At 45.9% G+C, this 10,999-nt stretch overlaps 1 protein-coding gene across 1 annotated transcript in view; it reads left to right on the top strand.

The window, feature by feature from the left end:
- Nucleotides 1–3,873: 3,873 nt before the first annotated feature.
- Nucleotides 3,874–10,999, top strand: part of SKOR2 (SKI family transcriptional corepressor 2) — a 38,991-nt gene continuing 31,865 nt past the window's right edge. Inside the window, exons 1-3 of the mRNA XM_045021350.1 lie at nt 3,874–5,997; nt 6,876–6,939; nt 7,264–7,335. Coding sequence (XP_044877285.1) covers nt 3,874–5,997; nt 6,876–6,939; nt 7,264–7,335 — 2,260 coding nt within the window. The remainder of the gene's footprint in view (nt 5,998–6,875; nt 6,940–7,263; nt 7,336–10,999) is intronic.

Below are 10,999 nucleotides of genomic sequence, written 5' to 3'. Positions count from 1 at the left end.
GGCGCCACATGTTTATGACTGTCCATTGCGTTTGTTCTTTAGTTCTTGCGCCTGAGCCTATCGGAGTCGTCTGCTAGAAAAGTTACATTGCACCCATGTCATGTAATCCTCATTCTTCGAACCAAAATGTTTCCAAAACAGTAGCTTTTATCCTCCAATTGACTCACCTCCGCCCCCAATTTCTTGGCAGGGCTAAGGCTTAAAACACTCAAAAACATTTAAACAGTTGTTACAAGTTAAATGTCATTTAAACTTTCTACGCTCTTCCCTCTCTGGTAAAACGTCTGTAATACTCCGTCCTAACTTCTGGCCAGTTAAGGGGCAAATATATTGACAACAGATTAATATCCTGCGCTCTTTATTCAAACCTCTCTTTAGGCAAATCTGCCATTGAGTTTGTTTGTACACTGCCAACTACCACTGGGCCCTAATCGCTTTTGGGGGTCCCGAGGCGCTGGGCCATAGGAACGAGACAGACACAAAATTACGTTCAAATGTTTTGCCACGATATAAAGAGCCGTTGATTTGCTATTTAAAGAATCGCGCAAAAAGGATTATTTGTTCTTGTTACGGTCATTTTAAACGTGGATCGAAATTCCCTTTTCAAGACAACCCGCGACATCTCCAGCTCAGCCAGGTCACCTCGCTACCCATTTGGACAATGCATCTGTTTTAAACACAAGGCAATCCACAGATTTATACTCAACCGACATTAGGAGTGAGTAGTCTGCATGGCGTAGTCTTTGTGCCGGTTTTCTTCAAAGTACGTTTGAGAAGGGGGTGGAGAGGAATTATCCACAGGGCTCGATGCTGCTATTCAGGCAAAAAGGGGAGTACGGGTCTCGGGATCGGTCCCCTGATGTAATTTTAAAGACGTCTCCATACTGTGTGTGGGGAGGGGTGGGGGGAGGCGTCTCCCCTCTCTCCACCTGTTGGGGAAGCAGCGGGAGGTGGGTTGTGAGAGCTGCTGCTGTGTGTAATCGGAGTGGGTTGCACGGTGAGGCTGTTACATTACCGGGTGACAACAGACCCTCTTTTTCCATGAATCCGGGGAGAAGAGATGCCTCGTTCTGCCAGGGTTGGGGCCCTGGCAGGTCGCCATGCGTGGCTGCACCGAGGCGTCCCTGAGCCCCCCATTTAAAGCCCATCAGAGGCTCCGCGAGGTCAGGGCGCTGCCGGTGGGTCTCCGCCTGCCCAGAGGCGGGCGCCCGGCGCACCATGCCAGCCCCTGGCTGCGGAGCGCCCGGGAGCCGGTGACGTCACCGTGCCCACTGGGTGTCGTCCTTTGGGTCCGCCTGGAGTTCGGCGGCAGAGGGGCAGGAGCTCCCGCGAGCGCTCCAGCTGGGGCTGGGCGCCGACCCGCTCGCACGCGTAGAGCAGCGGCGGGTGGGGGGGGAGGACTGATCCGGCTCGCCATCTGCAACCGCCATGCTCCGCTATCATTAACGCAGAGGACAGCCTGCCTGCGAGCGGAGGAAGCCTTGCGAGACTCCCTTGCCTGCTTGGTTTGAGGACATGCTCTGATGTCTCTTCCCTCTCCCCCCCTGCCCTGCTCCTTTTTGAGTCCCCCCCTGGAAGCCGGTCAGGAGGACACACATGTAAAGAACACCGTGATTGAGGAGGTAAATATTTCATCCTCGCTGCCTGTGCGGGTCAATGTTAGCTCCGGTCAGGTTTTCTGCATAAAGTTCAGGGTGTGTGTATGGGTGTAATGGGGAGGGACAGGCAGGTTATACATTAAATTAATTGGGGAAAGGGAGGGTGCTAGGGACCTTTTATAGGATGTTTGCTTGAGTAAAACTTTTACTTTCTTCCAATTGTCTTTTTTAATCTTATTGACATCTTTCACCAGTATTGATATATGACTTTCCCCCCCCACCCCCTCTGTGGCAGGGGAGGAGAGAAGGGGGAAGATTGGGGAAATGATTTCTAAATCATTTCCACTGGTTTAAACAACGCCTGGTTCACAAAAACCCTTGAAAAATCGTACCAGGAAAGTCTAGCGGGACTGAATCTCATTCAGGTCCGTGTCTATGGCTATGTAAAAGTCAGCATAGTAGCTGAGAGGATAAGAATCTTAGCTGGTCAGTGAGGGAGCTATTTGAAGAGTTTGTGTAGGGGAACCAGGTATAACTGTTGTCTCACATTGCCTATTAAGTAACTATCGCTCCGCCGGAGATAGTGTATGTGATCCATCCGAGGTGACAAGCTCGGTTCCTGTCATGTTTGAACGTGTCTAGGTTTGTTCAGCAGTCCTGAAGGCCAACCGTCTAATGAAAGCTGAGAATCAGAGAAAGCAATATTGTGAAATAGTAACGATGTCATATGAAACAAAGGTAGAATTAGAATTGTATAATGATCTTTCAAATCAGAGATAAATATGACCTGCAACTTATTAAATATAAATGATACGGTTGAGATGGTCAGAGAAGGACAATGTTAAGCAACTGATGTAGCCTTTGATTAGCTCAATTATTGCCCAATGCTTTCTAGGGAGAGAAGATGGTGTGTTGTTTTTTTTAAATTAGGTAAAAAGAAAAACCAGTTGTTTTGCCCATAGGCGTTTTTGTTGTTTGGTTTGATACGATTCATTCTAAAGCCTTATTTTAACTATTATTTGCTTTGGAAACATTCTTAACTGATGCATTTAAAGAATTGACTATTCTCCTAACCTAAGATGATATTAGAATGTATGCTTTTTAAAGCACTGACCTTTGAAAAGATGGCACTATCAACCTTTTGAAGATAGAGGAAACGTCCCGATAGCATCCAGAGAAAGCGGAAGTAATCAATTCAATATTTCTGCTGAGTGTGGGTGGTAATTGGGTGGCTTCCTTGAAACCTTGTCGAATTCTTAAACCACTTCTCTGTAACATTCTTTACACACCCATTGCTTTTCTAATGTCAACACAGTAATAGGTAAACATTTGAAAATGGTTTCAAATCAAATACCTTCTTCTATTTAGGAAATATTTGGGTCTCAGGAATGGCGATCCAGATTCATCCTGTTGATCAAACAGATAATATGGTTTTAACATTTGATGCGCCAAAAATAACTAAAATATTTCCGTTTTGTTTTAGAAGCTTTCTAAATTTTTCTTTTTAGCGACTGAAGACTGCGTTTTACACTGCAAAAATACCACCACTCACTGGAATACGTTGGTGAGGTGGATTTCGTTTCATGTTAGAAAATTATTTAAATTTTCGATTCAAAATTGTGAATTAAACCTGGTACTAAGGACAATCGAGTCATGTTAAATACGTTTTAGAATAAATACATTTTAAGATTCTTTGCCATTCAGAACTCCCACTGAAGTCAATAGATGTGCTAGGTATGGTAGGAATGCAGAAAACAATCATAACGTGAAATGACTCCTTTCTGGAGGTGGTGTTTCAGCCCTGTTGGTCCCAGGACATGAGAGACACAAGGTGAGTGAGGTAATATCTTTCCCAAAAGTTGGTCTAATAAAAGATATTTCCTACCTTGTCTCTCTCATGTGTAGATGTCACGTTTGTACTTTTACAGCGCTTGTTAGACTGGAATAAGTGTATAAGCGCTTGTCAGGTCTGATAACCTTTTCGCGTCCACGTTTTTTAACAAAAGGTTTAACTTTCCTCAGTCCGAATCACTTGTAAATAGACCAAAGTCTGTCCCAGACCCTGGCAGAAGAAACTCAAGTGTGGGGCTTCGGTTGGGTTGTGGGTTGGCCCGCGACGGCGGTTATATAATACAGTAGGGCAAATGTTCTCGGGACTGCCTCTGAAAGGAGTGATTTTTGTCTTTCCTCACTTCACTGTCCCATCCCCAGCAGACCCATGTTCTTTTCTCTTCCAGTGGGCCACAGAAGACTCCCGAGGCTGAGCGCTGAAGAGATGGCGACAAGCCCCCGGCCACGACCTACGGACATCCTGCTCTCCTCCCCCTCCAACACTTACCAGCCGGACTCCATGAGCCAGCAGAGAGCCAGCCACGGCAGCATGAAGCCTAACCAAGTGGGCCAGGTGATTTTGTACGGGATCCCCATCGTGTCTTTGGTGATCGACGGCCAGGAGCGGCTGTGCCTGGCGCAGATCTCCAACACCCTGCTGAAGAACTTCAGCTACAACGAGATCCACAACAGGAGGGTGGCGCTGGGCATCACCTGCGTGCAGTGCACCCCGGTGCAGCTGGAGATCCTGCGGCGGGCCGGGGCCATGCCCATCTCTTCCCGCCGCTGCGGCATGATCACCAAGCGGGAGGCGGAGCGGCTCTGCAAGTCCTTCCTGGGGGAGAACCGGCCCCCTAAGCTGCCGGACAACTTCGCCTTCGACGTGTCCCACGAGTGCGCCTGGGGCTGCCGGGGCAGCTTCATCCCGGCCCGCTACAACAGCTCCCGGGCCAAGTGCATCAAGTGCAGCTACTGCAGCATGTACTTCTCGCCCAACAAGTTCATCTTCCACTCCCACCGCACGCCGGAGGCCAAGTACACGCAGCCCGACGCCGCCAACTTCAACTCCTGGCGCCGCCACCTCAAGCTGACGGACAAGAGCCCCCAGGACGAGCTGGTCTTCGCCTGGGAGGACGTCAAGGCCATGTTCAACGGCGGGAGCCGCAAGCGGGCCCTGCCCTCCGCCCCGCCCCAGCCCGGCGCGGCGGCCGCCGCCCAGTGCCACCCGCTGGGCTCGGTCAAGGCGGCGGCCGCGGTGGTGGGCGGCGGGCTGCTGAGCCCGCACCTGCTGGGGGCGCCGCCGCCGGAGCTGCAGCAGAAGCGGGCGCGCTTCGAGGAGGACGAGGAGCTGGAGGCGGCCGCCGGCGGCGGCAAGAGCCAGCGGAGCTACCCGGTCATCCCGGTGCCCAGCAAGGGCGCCTTCGGCGGCGTGCTGCACAAGCTGCCCGGCTGCGGCGGCCTCTTCCCGCACCCCTACGGCTTCCCCGCCGCCGCCTTCGGCCTCTGCCACAAGAAGGAGGAGGGCGCGGCCGGCGAGGCCCACAAGGCGGCCGGCGGCCTCTCGGGCCTCTTCTGGCCCGGCCGGAAGGAAGCCGCCTTCTACCCGCCCTTCTGCATGTTCTGGCCGCCCCGCGCCCCCGGCGGCCTGCCGGTGCCCACCTACCTGCAGCCGCCGCCGCAGCCGCCCAGCGCCCTCAGCTGCTCCCTGGGCGACAGCCCCGGCCTGCTGCGCCAGGCCTTCCTGGACCTGGCCGAGCCCAGCGGCGAGGCGGCGGCCGCCGGGCTGGGCGCCCCCCCGGCCGCGGCCGCTCCGGCTCCCCCGGCCAGCGGCAGCGGCAGGGACCCGCTCTTCGAGACGCCCCCTGGCGGCGGGGACGCCGCGTCCCCCGCGGCGGAGGCGGGCGGCGGGGGCAGGGTGCCGGCTCGCCACCCCCACCCGCACCCGCACCTGCTGGAGGGCCAGGCCGGCCGCAAGGCGGGCAGCGGCTACCACCACTCCAGCGCCTTCCGGCCGGTCGGGGGCAAGGAGGACTCGGAGAGCCTGGCCAAGCTGCACGGGGCCAGCGGCGGGCCCCACCACCCGGCCTCCCCGCTGCTGCTGGTGCAGGAGGAGCCGAGCTGCGAGCGCCACCCGCCGCCGCCGCCGCCCCAGGCCCCCCACCGCCTCCTCTCCCCGGGCGGCACCAGCTGCAGCTACCCCAGCGAGGAGAGCAGCGAGGAAGAGGAGGAGGAGGACGAGGAGGAAGAGCAGGAGGTGGACGTGGAGGGGCACAAGCAGCCGGAGGAGGAGGAGCAGGAGGGGGACCAAGGGGTGGACGCCCTAGGGGGGAGCAGCCGGTACCTCCAGAGCCGGGGGCTGACGGAGAAAGGAGGAGGCAGCAGGGACCGGGCTGCTGCTACTGGCCTCTTCCCCATCAACTCCTCCAGGCAGCAGCAAGAGGAGAAACTAGGGGACACCAGTGCAGAGCTGCATCCTCCTCCCCCTGGCCCCCCGAAAGGGGGGAATAGCAGCAGCAGCAGCAGCCCAGTGCACCATCCATCACTGGAGGAGCAGCCCTCCTACAAAGATGTAAATATCCCCTTTAGGCTCCTTCAAGCTAATTATTATTATTGAAATGCACCTTTAGGCTGAATCGGTTCCACATGCGTAAGGAAGATGGATCGCTCGCGTTCCCCACAGAAATAAAATATGCGGGGTGGTTCATACAAATCGGCCCAATTGTTCTTGAATTCAGACCAAATGTAGAGGGTTATTTCTCTTCCTTACAGTAGATTTCGGTTTGTAAAGTGGAAAAATCACCCCCTAAAACAGAAGTAGGGGAGAGCTATCTGCTCCAAAGGTTACATCCTTCCCCAAAGAATATTTTTGTTTCCTACAAATGGGTCACTTGAAGGCCTTAACCATGTTTTTAAAAACATACAGCAATTTAGACATAATTCAAACCAGACCACAGAAGGGTTTGGGGGCTTCATTCTGTATTTAAATGTTAGTACTAGAAATCAAGAGGTGTAGAAGATTTATTAGGTCATCTTGTCTTACTCCCTGCCAGTATAGAATGGCTCCTTACAGTAAGTTGTTTTCAGTGGATGAAAGCATTAGGTCCTTTCTGATAGTTCCTGTCCAGTTAAATCTACCAGTGGCAAATTAGCTCAAGGAAGAAAATAATCCAGGCCAACCTGCACACCTCCAATCTCCATTACCCGTCACCCCACAAACACAGAAAGTAGAAGTTGTGTATAGAAGCTTGTAACATATTGAACCTGTACAAGGTTTATAAGGTTTCCAAAAAGCCAATCATCAAAGATAATGTCATGGGGGATTCCACAATAGTCACTTCTATTGATGTCCTTTTTTTGCTGACTTGGTATTTGCCTGGGATTGTATATCTGCATACGATTGTCTCTAGATATTGATTTTGTGTGTTTTAATTATTTTTATTCCTGTAGAATCAGAAAAGCAAGGAAGGTAACCAAGTCATTTTGGCTACAAAAGAGGACAGCAACTTTTCAGGTAAAGACAAATATATTTTCTTTTTCTAAAATCGATGCAGTCACCAAAAGGCTTAATAAACCACAGCTCTGTGGGTTGTATCAATTTGTTCTCTATAACATGACTTAAACAAAAATAAATCACTTCCATGATTTCAATTAAGAAAAAACATTCTAATAGACTCTTTGATGGCAATTTAACATTATATTCATTCACATCCAAAACACATCTGAGTATGTGTTTGAATATTAGGTATCTATTTTTGTTGGAGTCTACTGTTGTCTTGGGTATGCTATTTCCTGCTACTGAAAGCATTTTAAGTGTTGCTTTTGTTTTTTATTTTAGATAAGAACAAAGAGCATAATTTTTTCATCACAGAAGAGCCTTCAGGAGGAGACTTCTGGCGAGATATAGCAGGTATGCTCAGGAAAGTGTAGGGGATAAGCAGACAGAGACTAAAATTCATAATCAAATGTCTGAATATTTAGTGCAAGGGTAAAACAATTCCAAGTAGATATAACTAAGGAAAATGCAAATGGGGGAAAACAGTGACATTAATAGCAATAAGATTATTAATTGCTGGGCATATTTCAGCAGAAATTTCAGAAATATATCAGGTTACACAATGAAACAGGCTGGAAAAGCATAAAATGACAATAATTGAAATGTTCTCTTTGAAACCTTCCATTAAAAAGGATCACAGCTTATTGCTTTTAATATCTGTCAGAAAGACATTAAAGGTGTTTTATGACATCTATGCCAACATTTATATTATCTCCATGATAATGATCTCTACACAAAATGTATAATACATTTACAAAAATTACATTATACAAATTAAATGAAACCACCTTTTACTGATTGCTAAATGTCTCCAAGGGGTTTGGGAAAGACGTGATTAGAAGTTTTGATACTAAGTTGTCTATTGCAGTGTCTTAAGGAGAGGGTTTTGTTTCTTGGGAAAAAAGAATCTAATTTTCCATTTATGTAATGCAAACTGCCTTGGCTTTGACTATTCACGGTTAATTGACTGTCAAACGAGGTTGTTATCCTCAGGCAATGTCTGCAAATTTGCCTGTCAAATGAGACAGAGAGAGCAAGCGGGGAGAGGGGGGGAAGAGAGAGAGTTGTACAAGGAGTGGAAATGAAAAAAATAGGATCTTAAAGAAATCTTATATAATAGCAGAGAACAATTGAAAAAGATCACAAACATTTCTAAATTTATTGCATTGGTAAATTTATTGCATTTGAAAAAATGTTTCTTAAAATACTTAATGCATCTGTGATGCCTTTTATTATTGTTATGTGGAGGGGTGGAAAGAAAGCGCATTTTAAATCATGTGAATATGTGAAGAGATTGATATGTTATTGTGGGTCAGTAGATATCACTTGATTATTTTGGGTATCTTAAAATACTTGCTATTGATTAAACTTCCATGACAGTAACAAGTAATCCTGAGTGATGTAGTAAGAATACAGGGCACATTGTCTGTATTCCTCACTGTGGCCAATTTTTTTAAAGTACAATTTTGCTTTTTTAAGTGATTCCATCTATGCTAATTTTTAGACAAATTATAGTGATGTGGTTGTTTTTATTTAGCTATTTATATTGCAGCCTTATGCAAAAATCTGAATGCTTTGCATTCACTGATATTGCTAAACAGTGATAGCCATATATTTCAGTTACAAAATGTACATTTTAGTTTGCAAAGATGTATAAAACATTGCATATTTTGAATCTGTTAAGAGTCTTAAAGATACTAAGGAATGATCGGCAACACTTTGATGGTTAAAAGTGTTGGGACTGGAGGTGGAACAAATTGCTGCTAGAGAACTGAAAAAAAATATCTAAGGGCCTATTTATGAAAATGCTTACTATTAGGTGTTTTGCTGTCTTACCATAAGCAGTCCCATTATCTTCAGTGGGACTAGGTATGATAGGAAGTATTTTCAGGATTGGACCCAAATGGTCCTGCACAAAGTCAAGGTATTCATAATATATTTACAATGCCATTCAGTTGGATTCGGTGTTATCAAACTGCTTCCCAGAAATTTCTAAGTATTCAAATGACATTATATAATTATATATAATTAAAACTTAAAACTACGCATTTCAAAATATGGAAGAAATAGTTTAGAAATATTTTGACACATGTTCAAATTGTTCAGCAGTTCATCAGAATAAAAATAGCTTTAGAAGTAGCTCAATATCTTCTGCGTTGGAGAAACACAGTTGGGATAGTATGCGTGCACACTCAATCTAGCATGCAAATTAACCAGGGCTGTTTCCAAGGCTGAAGCAGATTGGGACTGAAACAGCCTGTACTGTACGCCCAACAGTCAGTGAAAATTCTTTTTTCTTTTTAATCAAGAAGTGTTCAGGAAAGAGTTCTACATTATTCAAATTCCCATGGCTATTTCAAGAGCTACCTGTGACTGACTTATATAACTGGTCCAGTTCTTTGGGAAAGCTGTGATAATTTACCACCCTGACCTTCCTTTAGCATATGGAGCTGAAGAATAGAAGGGCCGAAATTCCTAGGCCACAATTTGTGGTGCACTACAAATACTGCATATTGTTTACAGAAAAGCTCAGTTCCACAACTAGTGTACTCAAACTGCCTCAAATTTTGGCTCAGGAAGAAATTTTGGGAGTCGTGAAGTGGATGCTCAAAATTATAAAGACCATTTCTGATTCTCAAATGTTTTTTAATTGTAAGAATGACATGGCAGTGATTTCAGAAAAATCTAAATTATAATGAATGGGCCAAAATCTGCTTTCCTTTTCATTAGTGTAAATCCAGAGTAACTCAATTGAAGTAAATGAAATTACTGTAGATTTGCACCAGAGTAATGGAGAGTACAAAGCGGCCCAATGTTTGTTAAGCACAGCAAATTACAGGCCCAATCCTGCAGCCTCTATTTCCATAAGTAGGCCCCAGTGGCTTCAGAACCAGGCCCCAAATTTAAACGACATTAACATTTTCACACAAGCTGGTGGCAAAAACCGGAGAAGCCAAAACTCCAGTACTGGGAGAGAAAAGGGCAAAATTGTAGATTTAGGCCTTGATCCTGCAAATTGTTCAGTGGGACGCTACATAAGCAAATGGATCTGCACTCACAGAACAGATTGGGGCCTTCAGTTTGAAATAACTGGCTTCTGTCTCTTCAGGTTTTTCCCAAAGAACCTTCAGCAGTATGCCAAGTCTCTTGATTTTATCAATATTTGGTGTTTTGTAAACCCAGCTCCTGGAATCCTGTGGTTGCATGAAGAATCTTAGCTTCCATTAAAAAAGTAAATTTCTAGCCCTTGTGCTTGCAGAAGAAAACTTGAATATGTATCCTAAGGGCTCAAAAATCAAAAGGCAAAAAAAAAAATCCCAGATTTATGATTTCTTTAGTTTCAAATTGGAAGAATTTTTTTTTTAATCTCATGATTTTTGAGGACCTGATAATGGTTTTTGTATGTTTTGGGTTTGGTAATACTGGACCTCATTCTTCATGCACTCTCTAGTCATATAGATTTTTAAAAAATCGATTTCTTTGTTTTTAAACATTAAACAAAATAGACTGTAGTCTATAAAATAGACTTTATCTGCACAGAAGTACAACTGATTCCTTTTTAGGGATATTCTTTTCTTTTTTCTTTTTTTTTTTTAAAGGTAAATTAACCTTTAAACATCGAGCTTTTGAGAGATATATTGATATACGTCCTGATTCCGGAAGGCACTTAAGCATGTGCTTATGTGTTTTCCTGAATCCTGGTTTACATACTTATTAATCCCAAAATGTGACATGGCTCCTTTAGAAGATGTTTGAGTGTTTTAAGTAAATGCATGCCTAGGTAGGATTTCTTCAAGTATTGTATATATGTTAAAGCCACCGTTATTTACTTGTTAACACAGAATGGTTCCTTTTGGAGGTCTCATAGTCTTCCAGTTAAAAATCTATCTATATTTTTAAATGCATATTTATCTAATAGACTCTTGTGGCTCCACCACTGCAGCTGGTTGTTTATGTACGTAGGGCTGTATCCAGCATAAAATATCAATGGCCTCTTAGTGATATATATCCAGGCAGG

Source organism: Mauremys mutica, chromosome 6 (genome assembly GCF_020497125.1).
Source record: "Mauremys mutica isolate MM-2020 ecotype Southern chromosome 6, ASM2049712v1, whole genome shotgun sequence".
Classification (NCBI taxonomy): domain Eukaryota; kingdom Metazoa; phylum Chordata; order Testudines; family Geoemydidae; genus Mauremys; species Mauremys mutica.
This window is presented reverse-complemented; position numbering and strand designations above follow the sequence as displayed.